Genomic DNA, 25,298 nt, shown 5'->3' with positions numbered 1-25,298 from the left:
CATACCCTAGTTGTGCAATTATCATAAAGGTCCCTAATAATATCTATAAAATGTTCATCTATACCAAATCTTCTCAACCCGGCTATTATATGTCCGTGTCCCACAGAATCAAATGCTTTAGCCAGATCTACGAACACTATTGCAATTTCATTCCCATTTCGTTTAGCCCCTTTAATCAAATTATCTAATATAGCAATATTTTCCTCACACCCAGGGGCGGATATAAACCCTTTTTGTCTACTACATATCTTAACTGTTTCCACCAGTCTTTTTGCTAATATTTTGGTATAGATTCTAATCCAAACTGACCCAATTGTCAATGGTCTCCAAGATGTTAACTTCTTCATTTCCTCCTCATCTTGTGTCTTTGGTATTAAAATCGTTCTATTTTTCTTAAATTCATCTGGTACCTGTCTATTTAGAAACCATATATTAAAAATTTTTGTAAGTATTAAGGAGTCTAAATTAAAAATATCCCACAAATTGCTCACTTTTACTTTATCTGGGCCAGGAGCACTATCTTTTCTTATTTCTCTTAAAGCTATTCTAATCTCATCCACAGAGATCGGACTCATTAATATATCATTATCCGCATTCTCTGTGGATGATGGCCACCCTATCATATTACCATGTCCAATTGTTCCCAAAATATTTACATAGTATTCCTCAATTTCTTTCATAGGGATAGCACACTTAGCCTTATCTGGCTCTCCCATTATAATGCGAGTCAATCTTCTTCTATCCTTATCAAATAATTGTTGATAGAATTTATACTTAGCTTTCTTTGTAGCATATCTCCTAATTGCATTAAATTGCTTCCTTCTCCCCTCCTTTCTCATCTTCCCTTTTCCTTTATTCCTCAACTCTATTTGACTTTCATTTCTAGGGTCCTTTCCCTCTACTAATGAATAACATAATTTTTCCAACATTGCCCATCCGAGAGCTTTTGTTAAATCCTCCTTTAATAATCCTTCAATTTCCCCTAAACTATTTATTATTTCTCTTCCCTCCCTACTTTGTTTTCCCCGTTTACATATTTTCTCCACTAAATCCACTTCTGGATGTCCTTTTAGTGGGAAAATCCTCTCTCTTGGGGGCGGAATTTCTAATATATTTACTCTAATGTCCTCTACCTCAGTCACTTCCTCCCTATCTCCTGTTACCACTAACTTCTTCTTTGCTAATTCTCGTCTTTTATCTGATATTTGTTTATTCGTTTTGGTCCTCATCTCGCTCTCAATACATTTATTTATATTCCTTTTCCCAATATATTTCCTTTCCAACTGTATAAGCTGCGCAACCTCATCTTTGGTCCATATACGAGATCTAGTCGATCCCTCTTTGATCTTACTTTTAGCAGCCATATCTTCTTTTCTTTGCTCATTCCTCACAGCAGGGTGTCTATGTCTACAGTGTTGGCTCAATCCAGATCTAGTATGAAAACCAAGCCCACAGACCGAGCACGTATGGCTCTTCATTGGGGTATCCGCCTTCTTGGGTATGCACTTGGGGTAGTGGCAAGCTATATTATGATATTGAGAAGATTTTCCACATTTACTACATACAACTCGTATGGCTTTACTTTTATGAACCACATTAATGTGTTTGGCCCATTTACCAAATGTTGGTAATATCTGGGGACATATTGGACAATTAAAACTATCAACGGGATACTCTAAATAAAAAACCCCATCCTTCCACGAACTACTTTCTAATATATTTATATTACTACCAGTACTGTTAAGATCCTTATTACGATCCCTATTAAAATCAGTACTTGGTCTAAAACTATTTAATAAACTAGACCCATTAACTAAATGAGCATTAAGATATCCCGATTCCCTAACATATGGATCATCAAATGTACTTAAATACTTAAAATCTGGATTAAAACTGTCCATAGTTAAATCATTAAAAGTGTCCCTTGTAAAAACCATCGGTAAGATAGATAAAATCTCCTCACCATGATCATCACAAACATTCTCCTCTACCTCCTCGCCATGCTCCACTGGGAGGACTTGATTCTCACTCTCATTCTCATGAGACTTCATTATAGTCCACACCATTTTATCCATTGGTCCAGCGACCCTGATCACACCCCTAATATATTTAACACTGTCAGCCGGGGCATCAAAGCCAACAGCGGGGGCGTTATTAACCCGGTCCAGCGCCAATCCGGTATAAAAATATAAATTACTTTTTTCCATAGCTAAAAGATTTACCCTTCTCAGGGGGAAACTAACCCTTTCCAGGGGGAAACTAACCCGTACCTGGGGGAAACTTACCCTTTCCAGGGGGAAACTAACCCGTGCCTGGGGGAGGCTACCCTTACCAGGGGGAATCTAACCCTTACCAGGGGGAGTCAACCCGTGCCTGGGGGAGGCTACCCTTACCAGGGGGAATCTAACCCTTACCAGGGGGAGTCAACCCGTACCTGGGGGAGGCTACCCTTACCAGGGGGGCATCCATGTGGCACCATATGGGGCTACCCAACCCCGTCCCACACCCCACTAAATGTGGGATGTGGGTTCGTCCTCCGCAATCCGCCTGGCTATCCAAGCCAGTTACCGACTCTCACCACGAGGAGGTAGCGGTTGGACTTGCAATCCAGAGGCTTTCCTCAAAGAGGGGTCCCAAACAGCATAATGTCGAGCTCTAACGGGCGTGTGAGAAAAGGCTCAGATCTTGGTAGGGGTTGCCCCTATTGACCGGGCTCACGCCCACCCCCACCTCACCGATAACCCATTCTCTCACTACCCTCAGGCAATGTTTCCGTCCAAGCCCGACAGCTGAGAGGGTCCAGAGACGCATGGAGAGCCATTAAGAGAGCCGATGTCTCTCCCTTACTCTCACAGATATTGTGGAGCGCACAGCAAGCAGTAATAACAATGGGAATATTGGTTTCGCTGAGGTCCATCTAAGTCAGTAAACTGCGCCAGCGTGCTTTTAAACGTCCAAATGCACATTCTACCACCATTCTGCACTTGCTCAGCATATAGTTGAACAGGTCCTGACTACTGTCCAGACTGCCTGTGTATGGCTTCATAAGCCATGGCATTAAGGGGTAGGCTGGGTCCCCAAGGATAACTATAGGCATTTCAACATCCCCAGTGGTTATTTTCTGGTCTGGGAAGAACGTTCCTTCCTGCAGCTTTTGAAACAAACCAGAGTTCCTGAAGACATGAGCATCATGTACCTTTCCCGGCCATCCCATGTTGATGTTGGTGAAACGTCCCTTGTGATCCACCAGCATTGCAGCAGCATTGAAAAGTACCCTTTTCGGTTTATGTACTCACTGGCTTGGTGCGCCAGTGCTAAGATAGGGATATGGGTTCCGTCTATCGCCCCACCACAGTTAGAGAATCCCATTGCAGCAAAGCCATCCACTATGACCTGCACATTTCCCAGAGTCATTACCCTTGATATCAGCAGCTCTTTGATTGCATTGGCAACTTGGATCACAGCAGCCCCTACAGTAGATTTGCTCACTCCAAATTGATGCCCGACTGACCGGTAGCTGTCTGGTGTTGCAAGCTTCCACAGGGGTATCGCCACTTGCTTCTCAACTGTGAGGGCTGCTCTCATCTTGGTATTCTGGTGCTTCAGGGCAGGGGAAAGCAAGTCACAAAGATCCATGAAAGTGCCCTTACGCATGCAAAAGTTTCGTAGCCACTGGGAATCATCCCAGACCTGCAACACTATGCATTCCCACCAGTCTGTGCTTGTTTCCCGGGCCCAGAACCGGCGTTCCATGGCATGAACCTGCCCCATTAACACCATGATGTACACACTGTCGGGGCCCATACTTTGTGAGAAGTCTATGTCCATGTCTATTTCCTCATCACTCTCATCACCGCGCTGCCGTTGCCTCCTTGCCTGGTTTTGCTTTGGCAGGTTCTGGTTCTGCATATACTCCAGGATAAGGTGTGTGCTGGTTATACTGCTCATAATTGCCGCGGTGATCTGAGCAGGCTCCATGATACCAGTGCTATGGTGTCTGGGCTGAAAAAAGGCACGAAACGATTGTCTGCTGTTGCTTTCATGGAGGGAGGGAGTGGGGGCCTGACGAAACACAAGCTCTCATCAGATTCATTACCAATCCTGTTTTTGCTGATTGCTTATTAACAGACTCTACCCACAGTCCTATTTTCTCAATGAAACAGTACACTTTTGTTGGCCAAGCAAGTTCCTAAAATAGTAATCGCAACAAGAAATACTGCACAAAGAGCTGGATCTATAAAGTCATTAACTAAGGTACCTTTGGGACACAACAATAGATGTCTCAATCTAAACTTGCTTTAGCCTTTCCATGGATTTGACTTAAAAGCAAGATATAAATGTATAAGAAAAGAGGCTCCCTGGATGGTCATTCTGCTACATCCTGACTACACTGTAGTTAGTTTCATTGTCAGTTTTTTTTCAGTTTTTTTCAGTAATTATATTATGTGCAGACTGTCAATATTTGGATATTTTGAAATATTCAGGGATGGGGTAGCACACACAAAATCCTTTTCCCCGGCTTTCTAATAGTAGATGCCTTGCCACTCGTTTTCCTAAGTTTGTTATAGCTGCTGAAGAGGAACCCATTTCATTTGAGTTGACTGCCTGTCACAGCTTTTCAGTGAATTATCTTACTGGTTTTCTTATCTATACCTTTTTTAACCTTTTTTTTTTTTTTTTTAGATATATTTTTTCAGTATAGAACCTACTGTTACTATTGTAGAAAAAGCCCTTTGCCCTGATTTAGCATAGTTTTTACAAGGTCTTCTTACAATGCTAGAGAAAATCCTCCTGTTTGAGACATAAGGATATTAGTTTTTATTCAAGATGGGCATTATTCTAAGAACTTACAAAACTGCTTTTCAGCAGAAGAAATAAAGGTACATACAAAAATACAATGAAACTAGATATGCTTTCAGTCTGTTTATCAAAATGCTTAGCTCTCACATTTAAAATTAAGTAAAATAAAAATAAATACTAGAAATTAAATGTAAAAATGAACGGCTTTCCTATCTTAATGTTGTAATAATAAAACACCGTAGGCCAGAAATGCTACAAATTGAAACTGAAGTGACAGTAGACTGACCACATTGCACATATGTATATTTTATGATATACTAATGGTAAAGGCTAATATGTTCAGATTAACATTTAATAAGGGAAAAGAGACAACAATTATAGAACTAGATCTAATTAGTAGAACAAACTTTACATTTGGATTTTCCTGATTTTTGAGTACTTGATCTCCCCCAAAAGGGTAAAAATAAGGGTTTTTTTTCCATGCAGTTCTTTGCTGAGAGATGCATGCTTAGAAGTTGAGCCTCCATTGTGTAGAGGGATATATGGAGATGTGCTTGACCCATGCTTAGAAGGTGCATAAACAAAGATCATGTAATCAAGTAAAAAGATTGTCATGGTCATCATGGTGAACTGACACTTGTACCCCTTACTACATTGATGAGGAACATCTAGATAAAGACTTATCAGGAGGCAGAAACTGAGCATTCCTTATGCAATTATGCAGTGCAGTGTTTTGGTCTGACAGTGTCCATGTCTGTCACAAAATGAAATGTTTTCTGTGAGATGGTCTTAGGTATATAAATGTTTAAATTAAGACCAGCCCTGAAAGGAAAGAGTAAGAATGATGTAAGGCAGTGTTAGAATGTGGAACTTGATTTTCTGATTAAGCTAATAACTAATCAATTTTTGTAGGTGTATGATGGCATGAAGGCTGTCTTTTTCTCAGTATGAAGAAGAACCATGCTTAGAAGCCTTTCTATTAGATATGCAGAGGCACTATTTATGTAGTCCTCATCTTTCTCAGGGAATCTACCTTTACTTTGAATACTTTCTCATAAAGAGGATGCCTGAAAAGGAATGTGTGGGCAAGGGCTGAGAGGTAGCATAGAATGGAATTGGATCACATATTCAAACTGGATGATCATTGTAGCTAGACTCCATAGTAATTCTACCCAAAGCATCAAAGAAACTGTCAGAAGGTAGAACTGGTGCTAGGTTGTCAGGTAACATGTTGGATTTTTGGTCTTGCTGCTAAAGAAGACAAATGAGTGGCAGAAGATGAAACTGATCTAAGATGTTTTCCAGTGCCTTTCTTCTTCTGGTGTTATGGCTACCTCTTCTGAAATTGAAGCTGGACAATTGAGGTTAAGTCTGTGATTCTGGAAGGAAGAGGTCAAGGGGGGTCTCCCTTGTCTGGTCTGGTTGAAAGAGTCCCAGAGATCAACAATAGATTAAGAATCTTCACTTTCTCAAGAATCTTATCCATCTTTAGGCTGATACCTTCTCCGTCAAACAGAGGATCTTCCATTTGGGTCTGAGACTTAGCCAAAATGCCCAACACTGTTAGCAAGGAGCACAATCTAAGGGAAGAAGCTGATACCACCTGAAGCATCCTAAGTTCCTGAAGGATGTGCTTGGCCACTATATGCCCCTTAGTCACTAGCTTTGCTGGTGGTTTGTGTGTGTTTTTGTTTGTTTTTCCTGCACCTCAGGAAAACATCCTGGGAAGTAGTGACTCAGAAAAAGATTTGAGGGTCGTGGTGGATAATCAGCTGAATATGAGCTCCCAGAGTAACACTGTGGCCAAAAGAGGTAATATGATCCTGTGATACATAAATAGGAGAATCTCAAGTAGAAGTAGAAAGTTTATTTTATCTCTGCATTTGGCATTGGTCCGACTGCTTCCAGAATCCTGTGTCCATTTCTGGTGCCCACAATTCAAGAAGGATATTGATAAATTGGAGGGGGTTCAGAGAAGAGCAACAAGAATGATTAAAGGGTTAGAAAACATGCCTTATAGTGATAGCCTCCAAGAACTCAATCTATTTAGCTTAACAAAGAGAAGGTTATAAGGGGTGACTTGATTACAGTCTAGAACATGGGGAACAAATATTTAATAATGGGCTCTTCAATCTAGCAGAGAAAGGTATAACAAGATCTAATGGCTGGAAGTTGAAACTAGACAAATTCGGACTGGAAATAAGATGCGAATTTTTGATGGTGAGAGTAATTAACCATTGGAACAATTTACCATGGGTCAAGATGTATTCTCTATCACTGACAGTTTTTAAATCAAGATTGGATGTTTTTCTGAAAGATATGCTCTAGGATTTATTTTGGTAAAGTTTTATGGCCTGTGTTACGCAGGAGGTCATACTAGATGATCATAATAGTCCCTTTTGGCCATAGAAACTATGAATCTATGAACTTATTAGAAGGAATATTTATCCCCAAGATAAAATTGGTACTTTCCTATGACAGGTTGTAATTCACCACATAGATACCAGAGAAGGCTTTCTTTCACCTAAGGTCTATTTTTTGATGTCCTTATTCAATAGGAAGGTCTAATGTGCTCTGGAACTACTCAATTTCATTGGCTGCTATCATCATCAATAAGCCAGGAGTAAGGTGAGTTAGAAAATACTGGCATCTCCATGGTGGCACCTGGTAAAAATGATCTATCTTCTTATTTGATTCTGGGATTCAGGGTGGAACGAAGCAGAAGCGCTTAGTTAGAACCAAGTATCAGAGGGGTAGCCGTGTTAGTCCGAATCTGTAAAAAGCAACAGAGGGTCCTGTGGCACCTTTAAGACTAACAGAAGTATTGGGAGCATAAGCTTTCGTGGGTAAGAACCTCACTTCTTCAGATGCAAGAAGAAGTGAGGTTCTTACCCACGAAAGCTTATGCTCCCAATACTTCTGTTAGTCTTAAAGGTGCAACAGGACCCTCTGTTGCTTTTAGCTAGAACCAGTAGGCCATCATTAATGAGAAGTCTCTGTCTGTCTCTCTGTCTCTTTCTCGCTCTCTCTCACCCCTACTCCCTCTTTGAACTCAATGATGTTGAACTTCTGTGGTGTCTTTTCCTTAAAAGTTGAAGTTTTCAGGTCCAGACCCTGTACCAAATGGATTATCAACTCCTGGAGCTATTTGAAATGGTCAGGTCGTAAAACAGATGAAAAGGTGATTGTATCCTCCGTACATTTCCTCAGACAGTGTACAAATGAAGGAGTGATACTGTATGTAGCAGATTTTGAATATATGTTGATGAAGTGTATATATATTATACTATGCAAGACACCAGTTAGTGGTGAAACCACTAGCAGAAAGTAGTGAACTTTTAGGGGGACTCAGAACCCAATCTTGCAAATGATTTCACAAGTGCATAACTTTTCTAATGTGAGTACTGTATATTGTTTGAAGGATCTGGGCTGTGGTTTGAAATTAGAAACTACAACTGTGTGCAATTGCAGAAAAAACTGTGAGACATTTTTCATAATTCTGTTTCACAGATATTTTTCACCCCCTAAAATATTTCTAAAATTACAATTTGGCTGAGAAACTATTCAAAACTGTGACATTTCATGTTTTCACAATGAAAATAATTTTGCTTAAAGTGGGACCACTTCCACAAAAATAATCCCATTTTAGTATTGATATTTAGAGAGAATACATAGTTTTGAAATGGCAACAATAAATGTTCAAATTTTAATAATTCCAAATTCGATTATGAATATTTCATACAACTCTATTAAAAACAAATTCTAAAATAAACAGATAATAAAGGGATGAAATGAAAGCATCTTAGCAACAGAACGTGTCTCATTAAAAGTTGTGCAATAATCTGTACTCTGAAAGATCATGGGGATTTACTAAAACTAGAAAATCACCAGGGAAACAAGAAACAAGCCATATGAGCTCTACAGTGTGCATGACATGTACTTACAATAATGAAAGATAAGTTAGGAGAGAAACACAAGGAAGACTGGGTAGATACTAGGTGCCCTGATTCTAAACCAGGCATGTACCAATGCCAAGATATTGAAAACAGACAAATGATTTGCGGTATTTTAATTTTTAGGTCTCAACCCTGGAAGCCTTAATGGCGTCTGATTACATAAGAACATAAGAATAGCCATACTGGGTCAGACCAAAGGTCCATCTAGCCCAGTACCCTGTCTTCTGACAGTGGCCAATGCAGGTGCCCCAGAGGGAATGAACAGAACAGATAATCATCAAGTGATCCATCCCCTTTCACCCATTCCCGGTTTCTGGCAAACAGAGGCTGCCCATCCCGGCTAATAGCCATTGATGGACCTATCCTCCACAAATTTATTTAGTTCTTTTCTGAATCCTGTTATAGTCTTGGCCTTCACAACATCTTCTGGCAAGGAGTTCCACAGGTTGACTGTGCGTTGTGTGAAAAAATACTGCAGAAAGGGCTGAGCACATTTTGAAAATCAGGTTGTTTTAATGTATCTCAAGTTGAACAGCCACAAATTAGGATAGGTCAGTCACTTTTGAAAATCTTGCCCCAAACACATAAATAGAAATTTTATATTCCCTAAAATTACAAAGAGTTAACTTCAAATGAAACTTGAAAATGAGGAAGAAGTAAAATTGTATTTTTAATTAGTTTTTCCATATAAATCCTTCCTGTATTTTCTGCATCTACAGACCTTTATAGTATATAAAGCATTATGAGATAGTTCTGGCTTATTCTAGAAAACCTGCAGATTTTATTACATTGTTTCCACATATGAGGAGCATTTTGATAAATAATTGCTAAGTCCAGGTGCAGTTAATAATGCCTCATGAATTCTTGCATTATTGTGTCAATTTCTTATGCAGTAGGATTTTCAGGAACAGTTTATAATTTTATTGTATGTCCTCATTGTATTACTGTTGTAGCAAAGTTAGTTCATTGCCTCTGGTCCCTCATCTTGAAGTATTGCAACAACAATTTCAGACTTGCCATCAGTGTTTGTTTTCTTTATCTGCCTGAGGATATCTCTTGATAACTCAGTTTGCTTTCTAATCATCTCTCTTATTTCTTGCTGCAGTAATAGTCACAATCTGTGACCAACATGAACTTGTACCTTGCTGTTCAATATTTCATAATATTGGAATTTTCCTTATTTCTCTCATTGTTTTGCAGCCTTACAGTTAGCTAATTCCAGTGTTATTTCTTTCTACATATCTTCATTTTTAGTCCCAGATTTATTTATTTTAAATATTTTCTTGCTTTCAACTTGTCTGATTTTCTTTCAATGCACTATATTGATACCTTAAATCTTCTTTGCCATATCTCATTTTCGGTTTTTATTTGTTACTATCTTTACCTAAAAGAGCATTCAAATTTATTCTTCTGGGAAACCTGTAAATATATCCCAATAAAATAAGTGTGTAACATTACAAGAAAACCCTGACATCTGCAATATCTAGGGATTTTTCTAGTCTACTAGTGTATTATGTGTTTGTACGGAACTGCATTATCTAATGTATAACCAGATCCTACTTCCACTTAAGTCAAGGGCAAGACTTTTATGATTGATTTTAGTGGGATCAGAATCATGCCTTTGAAACTAAAGCCCCTGGGATGTTGATCATGTCTTTCTGTTTATTTTGAGTAGCACAGAAGACACTGACAGCAATTAATGAACAATTATTTATTGCACTGATTCTTCTGCCATAAGCACATTTGTATTGTAACCCTGATCTCTTGCAATGTAACAGACAAGGAGGGTTTATGAGGAACTATTTTGTTTGACTAATTACACTCCCCTTTTTCCTGGACCTCTAGCTTAACTCTTTGCTGAAGCACAGGCCAGAGTTCTGTCTGTCTCAGTCATTTCAGGCGGGGGAGGGGAAGAAATATTACATAGAATAAACCTCAGAGATATGGCTCATCAAACCCTGAATATAGGTGTTGGTAACAGCTGTAAATCATCCTCAGAGAGAGCATACCATATAATTTATTAGTGAACAAAAATGTAATACATACACAAATATTTGCAAACATTATTTGAAATACTTTTCAATAACTTTCTAAACAAAACTATTAAGCAGTAAACTTACTGGTGTTCTGAGGTGTGGCCCCTTTAGGAACAGATGTTTAGGGAGATTATCATCAGACCCATGTAGGAATGGGGCCAGGAGACCAAATCATATGACGGGCTGCTTGGAGATGTAAATGAATGTTCTCAGTTCAGTCAGGAAAGAGCCTGGAAACAGGAGAGACCTATAGTGAGAGTCTCCTGTAGTAAAGCCTAAGTTTTGGTACACTAGGAGCTATAGAGACCTGCAGGTGGCTATGGGAAAAGGAAACACACCCGATTTAGATATTAGGTGAACTGTTTTGATTTGAGAGACAATAAACCTATGCTAAAGAAAAGGACTGAAATACTGCCACTGGTGAGGACTTTATTGACATACTGGCCAGTGAGTAGCGATCATTGGCTTACAGTGTATCTTTATACAGACTTCTCCTCTTTGTTGCTCTTACATATTTTTCAGTGCAAGGTTTCAACAGAATATATGCCTATTTTTACCTTAGTGCACTCATACACATTCCCCTCTAATATTGTCACTGAGCTGATTTCTCAGTCTCAGTAATGTGGCCTCAAAATGAGCGTGTCACCTGGATTCTCCAGAAACTGAGGAGGATGGCAGCCTCTCAGTTCTCCTCCAAGCACTTCAGAATCTCCTCAGCAAAACCATGAGGCTTTGTCTACTCTGCAGTGAGAGGGTCTGATTCAGTTTGTGTAGACATACCTGAGCTAGCTCTAATCTATCTAGCTCGGGTACTGGTAACAGTGAAGACTCCACAACACAGATTTCAGCATGGGTTGTGCAAGCCTGCCCACAACCCTGGGTAATTACTTGGGGAGCTAGCCTGTGCTAAAGCCTGTGCTCCCATGGCTTCATTGCTCTGGTACTTGAGCTAGCTAGATTAAAACTAGGTCGGGTATGTCTATATGAGCTGCAGTCTCACTGTAACTGCAATATAAATATTCCCTGAGAAGATCCTTGAAGCCAGTAGCAAATCCCAGTGCTTGAACTAATAGTTGATTGTCTCCTTTCTTTCTAGCAAGACAGAGAATCTGTAGCTCGTATCCAAAGTGATACAGGTATTGGGACCCAGCCCACATAACAGACACATCTTTGTCCAGTGTCAATCAGCCACTGAGTCCAGAGCCTCCAGTTCCTGTATTTATAACCTTTTCCTCCAGATCTCTGACTGGCTCAGAGCTCTCAAACGGTGAATCTGCTAGACTGCTTGCCTTTAATGTCTACTTTCTGTTGTAACCCATATAGCTAGCTTAGTCTTTATTATATTCAGCTGTAATGCAAGGAACCTACTGGCCTATATCCTGTAAAACATTAGCTTAAGCAAGTTAGCATAAGTATAGTAGGCCTGCAACCTTTGGCATAGATAAATGGCCTAATGGTTACCCTCAGATTTTGGGAACTAGGAATAGCTTGCTCAATGGTAGGAACTGAAAACTAATGGTAAATTGCAACTGCAGGAACATGGAAGTAATAACTGCAGAGCTGCTTAAGCAAGAAGTGATGGGTATGATAATGAGTTAAATACCATTAATATGTATTAATATGTTAATCTATAGGATAAGTGTACCCCATTATTATGTGGGTGAGAAAATTAGATTTGGGCATGGAATGCTGGGCTTTAACATGAATATTCATGATGGTGTTCAGGCCCTATAATAGGGTAAACCATCATGTAGAGAGAGAGAGAGAGAGAGATATTTCCATCACTTTTAGCTTTCCACCATTTGACCCTTCAGCTCTATTGTTATCATAGAATCATAGAATATCAGGGTTCCTTCAGCTCTATTGTTATCATAGAATCATAGACTATCAGGGTTGGAAGGGACCTCAGGAGGTCATCTAGTCCAACCCCCTGCTCAAAGCAGGACCAATCCCCAAACAGATTTTTACCCCAGTTCCCTAAATGGCCCCCTCAAGGATTGGGCTCACAATGCTGGGTTTAGCAGGCCAATGCTCAAACCACTGAGCTATCCCTCCCACCACCATCAATCTTGGGTACTGAGGAACCTGGACCAACGGACTCATTTGGCTGAGAACTGAGATGAAAGGAATGACAAAGAATGAGGAAGGACCTAAGAGATGGGGGAAAAGGGGGGAAATGACTGAAGGAGTTGGCAAAGAGAGAAGGAAATGTGAATCCTGAGAGATGCTGAGAGCTGGAGTGTTCACAGAGAGACCGAAGAGAAAAGAAGAATTAAAAATGAAAAAGAAAATCACAAAGTCTCTCCCCCTGTTGTGTGTGAAGCAGTGTCACATTCCAAATAAAATATACCAACAACAGAGCAAATACTCAAGCATAGGATCTTAAAGTTTTGTTCTATGTGAGTATTAGTATATGCAAAAATAAATCCTTCACATGGTTTTGGAAAGTAAGCACAAAAGATGTGTAAACATGGGCAATACATATTCACTTTTGAATTTAGTTTATTTTTTTCTTCCTACCCAGGCATCTTCCTGTTCTTGCTGATGAAGTATCTCAAGATCCAAAAATCAATTACACTAAGAACTTTCTTTCTTGCATCACATTTTTTCTTTTTTCCTCAAAAGACATTATTAATAAAAGGTATTGGGATGTCTGGTTATAAAAATATCTCATGTCCTAAGATGAATTGTCTGGAAGTCAGTGAAGAATTTTGAAGTGCTAACCAAACTGTTAAGTCCTATAGTGCAGTTATCTTCATTAATAACATAGTCAGAAAAAATATATATAATTCTATAATGATCCAACTTAACAAATGAAAAGGAAATAAAAATTACAGTAAGAATAAAGCACACATTACTCTTTCATCTTCTCCACAGACTGGGATGGGACATTTACATGTTACAAAAGAAGGACTTCGACTGGAAGGAGAGTCAGAATTCTTATTCCCTTTGTATGCCAAAGAAATTCACTCTAGAGAGGTAAGTAGATATCGAAAAGCCATGCTAAAAGAGAATTAATGTATAGAAATCCATTAAGAAAATCAATAATATATATAAAATGTGTACATGTATAGAATATTATGGTATGTGTGGATATATATTAATATAGTATGGTGTAACATGGCAAAAGATTTTATCAGCGTGAATTTGAAATTCATGCTCAGATGCTATGGCACTACTAAGATACTGCGGTGACATTCACCAACATGAAATACTTAGGCATATTGCTCTTGAGTGATAAAGCCATACGTGAGTTATGCAGGTCATTCCAGCTGAATGGTGTTAAAACTTTAGAAATATTTTAGAGTTTTAAGATTTTTTTATTGAGTCTATTTTTGTATCTCTTCCCTGTAAAGCCAGATATCTTGGTAACCATGAGTTCAACTGTTAAGGGTTTACAAGGAGTCTTAAATATCTCTAAAAATGACCAGAAATAGGTTTTGTATACCGCAATTACAGTTCCATTCTTGGGAATGTCCCAGGGTGAAGGTAAGTTCTGGATCTGATTGAGGAGCTGGGAATCTCCCTTTCCAATGATACAAAGCTCCCACTTCTATATCTGTAAGACACAAGATAACAGATTAAATTTGTGAAATATTTATGCATAAAAAAGCTGTAACTCTGTAGGACTATATTTTGCCTACCTGGGCTTCAGACAGGTATGATTTATTTATTTATTTATAGTTGGGAAGGAGGGGAAATTACATACTTGAAAAAGAGACAGGAAACATTTCTCAAACAGTTTGAATTTTTTTTTAAAAAGAGAGAGGCAGGTGTTTGAAACTGCTCCAACATCTGGAGGTGTGTGAAGGAGTCCTATTAGCATCTTTCCAGTTGTTTGAATGAAGAAGGAGTTGTTCTGAATAGGTCTTAAATTATCCAGGCATTAATTTGTTGTGGAGCAGTGTTTGTTACCTGCAAACTAAATAAAATCTTCTTCAGGGCCAGATTCTGCCACCCTAACTCATACTGAGTAGCTCTAAGCCATCTTTCATTTTGAGTCACATACAGATTCCAGCAAGTTTGAGTTGCTGAGAGAGAGCCCAAACATCTCCAAGAATGTTCATTTAAGCTTTATTTTATCTTTTTGTGCGACGAATCTTTCCAATAGCATGAACAGCGTCTTATTAGATAGTGAAACTGCATTACTAAATCTGTATTCCCTCTTTGTTTCATATGCTCTGTTTTCTGCCTTGCAGTCAAGGGAACATGATTTATGTGTTTAAACGTGAATCCTCTCAGAGATATTCTTCTTTGAGTAGTGTCCCTATGGGTGCTCCACTGTAGATGTGCTTGTGTCCCTGCGCTGCTGATTGGAGAACTTTGGTAGCAGTGTCCGTTGGGCTGTCTCTCCTCATGCTGCGCCACAAGGCTAGTCAGTGCACACTGGCTAACCTCTCTCAGTTCTTTCTCAACCACCCGTGGCTAGAGATGGAGCCATTAGCAATCCATTAAGACTATTGTTCTCTTGGTTTACATACTTATAGTTAGTTAGCCTCCTAGTTACAGCTGTAGCTTTTTCTTTCTTCTCCTTTCTTATTTTACCCTTAAAAAAAAGAAGAAAAAGAGACTATTTTCTTCCCATCTTCCCCCCCCCCATCAGGGACCCTTCCCCTCAACAGGGTATGCCCAGTTTGTGGGGCTTCAAAAAGTGCCACATCTGTAAAGAGATGGTCCCGGTTGCGGATAAGCACTCTCAGTGCATTCACTGCCTCAGGAAAGGCCACATACAGCAGAAGTGTGGTCTTTGCCAACAACTCCGGCCAAGATCTCGCAAAGACAGAACTCCACCAGAAGATCATCTTCATGGAGGCAGCTCTCTGGTCCCAGTCACCTGGTAGACATGAGTCTTCCCCACAACCTTCTACACTTAAGGGATGTGGGTTGAAGAAACAGGCTGTGGACCCTTCTCACAAATCATCTAAGAAGAGAGTGGGAAGTCCCTTAGTGAACCCCGATATAGCTGTAAGCAATCACCATCTCACCGGATATCTTCAGCATCGCCGGGACCAAGACCATCTCAATCTGGCACCCATGCCTCATGAAGACCAACAGCTACTGGTACCACTGACAGGCTCATGGACCCAATGGACATGGCCGCTGAATCATTGGTACTTAATGACAAGAGCAAACACTCTAAAAAGACACTTCCAGTATGTGAGTCCACTTTGGTACTGCCAGAGACAGCTCGCCTGGCACCTAAGAGACAAGGGTGCACAAGGTCTCCATTCCCCCGTCCCCAGCACTGCCACCAACGTTGGGATGATCAGGACGGGCAGAATCCCACCATTCAAGAGACCTTTGCATGCTGGATCCTCACCTTTTGGTACCAAGACCTCTGCCCCGATCTTCTACCAAGCACGAGAAGTACCCCCACTGCCATGCCATGCCCCTTCACACTCTAGAAAGGGTTCAGAGAGTGAGCCAGAGGAGGTAGTGTCACACAGGGCCAGCTTTAGTAAGTGCGGGGCCCGATTTGAATACCCGGTGGAGGTCCGAGTCTTCGGCGGCACGTCCTCCATTCACTCCAGGTCTTCCGTGGCACTGAAGGACCCACCGCCGATGTGCCGCCGAAGATCCGGACCGCCGCTGGGTGAGCATAAAAATGAAAAAGGCGCCTAAGTTAGGCACTCTTCTTTAGGGCATGGGGCCACCAGGATCAAAAACTCCTTAGACTGGTGGAAGGACCCAGCCAATGTTTGCAAAAGGATCCCCTTCTCGCAGACATCACGGTCATTGCTCCTCACCACCAACGCATCACTCATAGGTCTAAACAGCCTCACAATGCAAGGCAAGTGGTCATCTGCGGAGATATCCCTTCACATCAATCTTCTCAGACTGAGAGTAGTCAGGAATGCCTGCATCCATTTCCTTCCACTCATCACAGAATCACACACAAAGATCCTAATAGACAACATAGGCTGTATGTACTACATCAATCGACAGCGGGGAGCCAGGACGCCCTCCCTATGCATGGAGGCGATGAGGTTATGGAATTGGTGCATCTCCCACAATCTTACACTGTCTGCAGCTTACCTCCCAGGCACACAAAACTCGATAGCAGAAAATCTCAGTTACAAAGTCCCACACAACTATGAGTGGGATATAGACCCAACAGTATTTCATGACCTATTCAGACAATGGGGAACATTATCCACAGACCTGTTCACCACTTACCATTCTACTGCTCTAGAGGGGGGATGAGACAGCACTCCCTGAACGATGCTCTCCTCCTTCCATGGGACGAGGACCTTCTCTACGCCTTTCCTCTGTTTTCCCTACTGTTGAAGGTCCTGCTGAAAATGAAAAGGGATGGAGCCCATGTCATTCTGATTGCTTCTACTTTCAGAGACAGACCTGGTTCTCTTACCTGTCACAACTCACGATATGCCTGCTGATCTCCCTCCCTCCCATTCCACACCTCCTCTCACAGAACAAATGACGTACCCTACATCCCAACTTGGAGATTCTCCACCTTAAGGCATGGTTCCTGCTTGGTTCCAACACCTAGAAAGCTCCTGTTCAAGGAAGGCGCAGGAGGTTCTATTACACAGTAGAAAGTCCTTGTCTCGATGTAATTACCTGCAGAAATGGTCCAGCAAATCTCCCCAACTTCCACAACTCTTCCACGTATTCTAGACTATGCTTTGACTCTTAAAAAGTCAGGATTATCCCTAAGGATTATTTTAGGGTCCATCTAGCAGCTATAACAACTTTTCAACAACCTTTTTCTCAGTGCTGTCACACCCAACCACTAAAAAGTTCCCCAAGGGTATAATAAAGTTCTTCCTTCAACCCCTACTTCCTACTCCCATGTGGGATCTAAACCTAGTAACTGAAAAGTCTGACAAAGCTTCCCTTTGAACCCTATGCCACCTGTTTGCTGACATACCTATCCATGAAAACAGCCTTCCTGGTAGCGATTACCTCAGCCAAGAGAATAGGAGAGATAGCAGCTCTGATGGCGTCTCCCCCCTACACAGTATTTTTTATGGACAAGGTTACTCTCAGGCTGCATTCAAAATTCATCCCTAAGGTAACCTCTCCATTTCACATGAATGAATTGATTCACCTTCCAATCTTCTACCCCAAGCATCACCAAGACAACACAGAGGCTACACTACATATCTTAAGGTAGGTCTACACTTACCCGGTAGTTCAGCGGCGAGCGATCGAACTTCTGGGTTCGACTTATCGCGTCTTGTCTGGACGCGATAAGTCGAACCCGGAAGTGCTCGCCGTCGACTGCGGTACTCCAGCTAGACGAGAGGAGTACCGCGGAGTCGACGGGGGAGCCTGCCTGCCGCGTGTGGACCGAGGTAAGTTCGAACTAAGGTACTTCGAACTTCAGCTACGTTATTCACGTAGCTGAAGTTGCGTACCTTAGTTCGAATTAGGGGGTTAGTGTAGACCTGGCCTTAGATGTCAGGAGAGCCCCGGGCATTCTACCTTAATAGGACGAGGGTCTTTAGGAGCTCCCCATGACTTTTCCTCTCCATTGTGGAAAGATCCAAGGGCTCAGCAATATCAGCCCAAAGACTCTTTAAGGGCTGGTCTACACATAATTAGCTCAACATAAGGCAGCTTATGTCAGTGTCTACACTACAGCCTTCCTCCCACTCATGTAAGTTCCCTACTAAACCAACATAACTCCACCTCCACGAGAGGCATAAGGCTTATGTCAGTGTAGTTAGGGCGATGCAGTGTCTGTAAATCGGCCTATATTAAATCAACTTAGGTTTGTAGTGTAGACATACCCTTAGTGGATCTCAAATTGCATAAGACAGTGTTATCAAATTCACAACATGACCTTTCCAGACCCTATTCATACACATTCCACAAGGTTGATCTCCTCTCCTGTCATTTTCTTCAAGAATGTCCCTATCTCAGAGGTCTGTAGAGCGGCAACATGGACATCAGTCCACACTTTCGCAGAACATTATGCGAACACTGGGGACTCCACCTCCAATGCCATATTTGGCTCCCCAGTGCTGTCATCTGAAACTGACCCAACTGCCCTCCAGAAAGGATACTGCTTGGGAGTTACCTACAGTGGAGCACCCATAGGACACTACTCGAAGAAGAAGTTACTCACCTTGTGTAGTAACAATGGTTCTTCAAGATGTGTCCCCCTGTGGGTGCTCCACAACCCAACCTCCTTCTCTCTACTTCAGAGTTCTTGTCAATGACTCTCTAGTAGAGAAGGAACTGAGGGGCATTAGTCTGCACACGCTGACTAGCCTGGTGGCGCAGCACCAGGAGAGACAGCGCATGAGCGTACCTAACAGACACTGCTACCAAAGTCCTCCGATCAGCAGCACAGGGACACAAGCACACCTACAGTGGAGCACCCATAGGTGCTCGAAGAACCATCATTACTACACAAGGTGAGTATCTTCTTTTTCTTTGAGGCCTATTAACTAATATAACGCATAGCTGCTCTGAAATCAGCATAGTTGGATGCTGAAGGAGTCCCTCAGACTAGGGGAATCCTTATTCAATGTTGAACCACCATTGGAGCTCCTCCACCATACATCTCTTAACTGTCTACGGGTCTGAAGAGAGAGGTGTGGCTGTGGCTAATTTATGCTCAATTGTTGAGGGATTCTATTGTCATCATTGGTTGATGGCATAAATTAGAGGCCTTAGATTGCTGGATACAAGTCACTGTCTCTTTCTGCTCTTCTGAACTTACAGTCATTCAGCATTTGGGGGGGGGGGGGTTATTATTTTTTAACACTTTTGAGAAAGAATTGCCCATGACTTCATCTCTTTCGGTATCATTTCAGTATGTATTCTCATAAAATTGTTTATTTGTTATGATTTCAGTTCCTAACTTTGCCTCTTGGGGAACTGGGCCATTCCTAGCCATCACAGCAGCTTTCTCACTTGCCTTAATAGTCTTTTTTCTTGGAGTCTCAGCTTTTCTCCTCTAATGAGGTCTACAAAGTGCTAAGAAAATACATAGCAGAAAATGCACTTGCTATGCATCTCTTCTGGAGTCAGTTATTAGTTTATGCCTTAATTTTGAGTCCAGTGCAGAGACCTAGATGAAAGCTTTGTCTCTTAGCTAGTACATATTCATGGGACAGCAACACAGGATGAATCCTTAGAAATATGTTACTAACTTTTAAGTAGTCACCAATATGTGAATGGTAACTAAAGATCCAGAATATAGTTTATCACACTGGACCAGATTGTATTACCAGATTGATCACTGGTTTATTTTATTAAATCAAGCAGCAGCAATTAGAAAAGTGCATTTGAGATGCCCAGATTTGTGTCTTTACCAATATATAAACATAATAGATTTAGCTCACAGTCTCTCTTGATCTTTGTTCCCCACCTTAAATATAACTCCTTGTCCTTGGATATTCAGGCTAAACCATTGCATACTGTTCTTCCTAAGGCTTAGAGGCTGGCACACTCATCTTTTTCTGCCCTTCCTGTCTTTTCATAAGAGTTATTGGTTCTGTTTCTGTTTCTATACGCTGTAATTTTTTAACATAATTTACTAATCTGAAATAATTCCTTTTACTCATTTGGCAACTTGTTTTGAGATATCCTATCTTCCTGGTTTTCATATTTACAAGATTCTTGGTTGTTTTTTTTTTAATGAATCTGGACAGCAGAGGGCACTGAGACTGAGGTGGATGCAGGTTGCTTGAGCTCTGAAGTGGCCCCTGGGGAATCTTCAAATGTTGCCCCCTACAATTCACTATACCAATCCCAAGAAATATTGCATGCTACTGTTGAAACCCCCAAGATGTCTTCTAGTTCTTCATCGTCTTCTCTGAATCCAAAAACACCAAAAACAGAGGAGATCTGTCTCCCCTACTTCTACAAGTAAAATGGTGCCTCAGCCTGATGAAATGCAGCTGATATCTGTACAATAGGTTGCCACAGATACTGATGAAATTAAATCTACAGTTTTCACCCTTCAGACCACCGTGACTTAGATTGAGTGCACTACAAGTTCTATCCAGATGGATTAGTGAAGCAGAGCACAGAATTTCTGAAGTGGAAGATGATTTCAAAGAGAACAAATTACAGGTTATGAAGAACTGTAATGATATCAGATCTATTAAAACCAAGCTAATTGATCTAGAAAGCCACTCAAGATGATGGAATATCAGGCTTGTGGGTGTCCCTGAGTGCATAGAGAAGGGTAAACCCTCTGAATTTGACCCTAAACTGCTAACTAAATTGATGTATCTGCTGGTAGATCTTTGTTGTAATATAGAATGGGCACACTGGGACCTTGCCCTCAAGTCAGTTCCAAGAGATGAGACTAGAGCATTGATTATGAAGTTCCTGAAGTTTGCGACCAAGGACCTTATCAAATCCAGAGAAAAAAGGATGATGTTATGGGGAGAACCAGCAATTAAAATACTATTCTTTCAAGATTATGCCCGTGATGTGGTTGCAATAAGGGCAACTTGTAACTAAGTGAAACAATTGGCTAGGGAGATGAACTTGAAGGATTTTATTAAATGCCCGGCAACGCTCCATATTAAAAATAGTAAGAAGATAGTACCATTTGGTTCCTGTTAAGAGACAGAAAAATACCTGAAAAATCTTCAAACTCCTGCCTTGCAAGAGGAGACTGAGTGATTTTCGGACTGTGCTCTACTGGTGGGGGTCTAGACTGTGTTTGTGGGGACGCAGGGGGTGTGGCGTGGAGCCTGCCCCTGGGCCATCTGTGTCCCCCCCTTAACCCCCGCCACCACCGTTGCCCCCTCCACCAACCCCACATTTACCATCTGCCTCCGCTCCTGCCTCTGGGACTCTGCTGCTCTCCAGGCCTGCCACGCCCTATTGCCATTGTTTGGGCCTGCAGCAGCAGGCAGCCCGCACATTGACTTTTGGTGCAAGCGCCCCGGACTGACCCCTTCCCCTTTGCAACAGGCCCCCTTGCTGCCTACCCCATTTGCCCCTTGTAGTCTGTTGCCCCGCCCCAGCTTCAGTTTGTTTGCCTGCCCCGCCCTTTCCCTCTGCAGCTTGGTTTGTTTGTCCCACCCCAGCCTTACAGTTAGCCCCTTGGTTCCTCTGCCCCATTCCCAGCCTGGTTGCTCCCCTTCCTTTGCGCCCCCTTTGCCCTGATTGACCCCTCCCCTTGTGTGCCCATGCCCCCCCGTGTGCTTGTGCCCCCCACTCCATTTTGGTTAATCACTGCACCGCCTGATGTTATTGTGACCTTCCCTCCCCAGTGCAGCTATAAAAAAAAAAAAAGAGAGACATCTATGGACTGATCCGACCAAATGGAATTTATGTATTGCTCTCTCACGTCTGATATAGTTGTTCTAAACAAGCTGATGGGCACTAGTTGTTACTGATATTAGTTCCTTTTTTTTCCGCTTTCTTTCATTGGGGTTGAAGGGCTAAAGGGTTATTATCAATTTACTTCCTACTGCTCTAACTCATGGGAAAGGACCATCAATGTAAAATCCATCATTTTCTGGTGCAAGTGCTGGAGGAACCAAGTAGGGGCAGAGCTTTTCTTGACCTGCTGCTCACAAACAGGGAAGAATTAGTAGGGGAAGCAAAAGTGGATGGGAACCTGGGAGGCAGTGACCATGAGATGGTCGAGTTCAGGATCCTGACACAAGGAAGAAAGGAGAGCAGCAGAATACGGACCCTGGACTTCAGAAAAGCAGACTTTGACTCCCTCAGGGAACAGATGGGCAAGATCCCCTGGGAGAATAACATGAAGGGCAAAGGGGTCCAGGAGAGCTGGCTGTATTTTAAAGAATCCTTATTGCGGTTGCAGGAACAAACCATCCCGATGTGTAGAAAGAATAATATGGCAGGCGACCAGCTTGGCTAAACAGTGAAATCCTTGCTGATCTTAAACGCAAAAAAAGAAGCTTACAAGAAGTGGAAGATTGGACAAATGACCAGGGAGGAGTATAAAAATATTGCTCAGGCATGAAGGAGTGAAATCAGGAAGGCCAAATCACACTTGGAGTTGCAGCTAGCAAGAGATGTTAAGAGTAACAAGAAGGGTTTCTTCAGGTATGTTAGCAACAAGAAGAAAGTCAAGGAAAGTGTGGGCCCCTTACTGAATGAGGGAGGCAACCTAGTGACCGAGGATGTGGAAAAAGCCAATGTACTCAATTATTTTTTTGCCTCTGTCTTCACAAACAAGGTCAGCTCCCAGACTGCTGCACTGGGCAGCACAATATGGGGAGAAGGTGACCAGCCCTCTGTGGAGAAAGAAGTGGTTCGGGACTATTTAGAAAAACTGGACGCGCACAAGTCCATGGGGCCGGATGCGCTGCATCCAAGGGTGCTAAAGGAGTTGGCAGATGAGATTGCAGAGCCATTAGCCATTATTTTTGAAAACTCATGGCGATGGGGGGAGGTCCCAACTACCTGAAGGGGGATTCCAAAGAGGATGGAGCTTCTAGTGGTGGCAGATGACAGAACAAGGAGCAATGGTCTCAAGTTGCAGTGGGGGAGGTCCAGGGTGGATATTAGGAGACACTATTTCACTAGGAGGGTGGTGAAGCACTGGAATGCGTTACCTAGGGAGGTGGTGGAGTCTCCTTGCTTGGAGGTTTTTAAGGCCCGGCTTGACAAAGCCCTGGCTGGGATGATTTAGTTGGGAATTGGTCCTGCTTTGAGCAGGGGGTTGGACTAGATGACCTCTTGAGGTCCCTTCCAACCCTGATATTCTATGATTCTATGATTTGATTAGTAATTATATATATAATCATTGCTTTATTAGATGGTGCTTCCTTAGAACTAGTATATGTAGTGTGACAAAGTTCCTCCTCTATCTTGGTGGGTCCTGCGCTTATTGGCGGATTTTCTTGCCTCAGAGATTCACCATGTGGGCTGGGGAACAGCCCAGAGACCTTCCCCTCTGGAAGAACCCACAGTCCAGGTCAATTGGGAGGTTTGGGGGGAACCCGGGCCCACCCTCTACTCCGGGTTCCAACCCAGAGCCCTGTGGATTGCAGCTGTCTATAGTGCCTCCTGTAACAGCTGCATGACAGCTACAACTCCCTGGGCTACTTCCCCATGGCCTCCTCCAAACACCTTCCTTATTCTCACCACAGGACCTTTCTCCTGGTGTCTGATAACGCTTGTGCTCCTCAGTCCTCCAGCAGCACACCCTCTCACTCTCAGCTCCTTGCGCCTCTTGCTCCCAGCTCCTCACACTCACACCACAAACTGAAGTGAGCTCCTTTTTAAAACCCAGATGCCCTGATTAGCCTGCCTTAATTGATTCTAGAAGCTTCTTCTTAATTGGCTCCAGGTGTCCTAATTAGCCTGCCTGTCTTAACTGGTTCTAGCAAGTTCCTGATTACTCTAGTGCAGCCCCTCCTCTGGTCACTCAGGGAACAGAAAACTACTCATCCAGTGACCAGTATATTTGCCCTCTACCAGACTCCTGTACCCCACTGGTCTGGGTCTGTCACAGTAGGTTTTATTGATAATGTGTGATTACTATAGTTGCAATCTTTGGGGCCTCTGGAGATCTCCATGTTTCACCTGATCTGGCCATGCACTCTGGGCGTCAAGTGTATATGCATGTCATTTAGACCTTCAGGGTATGCACTCTCAACTAAAATGTGGCAATTACTTCAGTAAGAAAGGTTTCCAAACTGCAAACTGTTAGTCGACCCCTGCTATATGGTTTGTTATAAGGATAAAATTTCTGTATTATTCCTCACACCTCATTCATCCAACACTGAGGAAACACTTCATGCTTCGTAGAGCTTTGGCATTCTACCTTGACAACAGTAATGCCTTCAGAACTTCTAATAGGTCTAGGCCAAGAGAATCAAATGCCAACCAGTGTCAACTCAATGTATATCACACTGGATCTCTGACTGTGTCAAGCAATGCTACGATCTTGTGAAAGTTTTTCCTCCAGTGAGAGTAATAGCTCACTCCATCAGGGCACAGTCCACTTCATCAGCCTTTCTGATCAGTGTTCCCATAACAAATATATTTAAAGTGGCAATGTGGTCATCTGTACATACCTCTTTCAGACATCACTCAAGCCTCTTGTGTCTATGCTAACTTTAATAAATCCATGTTGCAGTCTCTCTTCAGATGATCAAAGCCTCACCACCTATAAGGGAACTGCTACAGAGCCACCTAAAATGTAATATATACATGTACAATTACTTGAAGAAGAAAAAAAACAACAGTTACTTACCTACAGTAACTGTTTGTTTGTTTTTGGTGGAGATGTGTTGTGCACATATAAATTCCACAATCCTTCCACCTGGCCTGTGACTTTGGTTAATATTTTCACAAGCAGAACAGAGAGGAAGGTGACACACATGCCCCTTTTATGCTCTTGTTTGGGTGCATGAGGAGAGCAGGGGCGCATGCGTTCCCTCATGGTACTTCTGGCAAAAGTCTCTGACTCAAAAACACTGGGCACACACACACCTGAGGTGGAATGTATATGCGCATAAAACATCTTGAAGAACAACAGTTATTGTAGGTAAGTTACCATTGTTTTTTAGTTTCAGATCTGATTTTT

At 42.0% G+C, this 25,298-nt stretch overlaps 1 protein-coding gene across 6 annotated transcripts in view; it reads left to right on the top strand.

Annotated features, from left to right (window-relative positions):
• The window catches only part of SGCG (sarcoglycan gamma), a 174,196-nt gene that overhangs the window by 61,491 nt on the left and 87,407 nt on the right, over positions 1-25,298 (top strand). For all 6 annotated transcript variants that reach the window (XR_010601004.1, XM_065595033.1, XM_065595020.1 and 3 more), the window contains one exon: positions 13,670-13,771. Coding sequence is in view for 5 of the 6 variants with exons in the window: in XM_065595033.1 (XP_065451105.1) it covers positions 13,670-13,771 (102 nt within the window). In the remaining variant the exon portion in view is untranslated. The remainder of the gene's footprint in view (positions 1-13,669; positions 13,772-25,298) is intronic.

Source organism: Chrysemys picta, chromosome 1 (assembly GCF_011386835.1).
Source record: "Chrysemys picta bellii isolate R12L10 chromosome 1, ASM1138683v2, whole genome shotgun sequence".
Classification (NCBI taxonomy): Eukaryota; Metazoa; Chordata; order Testudines; family Emydidae; genus Chrysemys; species Chrysemys picta.
This window is presented reverse-complemented; position numbering and strand designations above follow the sequence as displayed.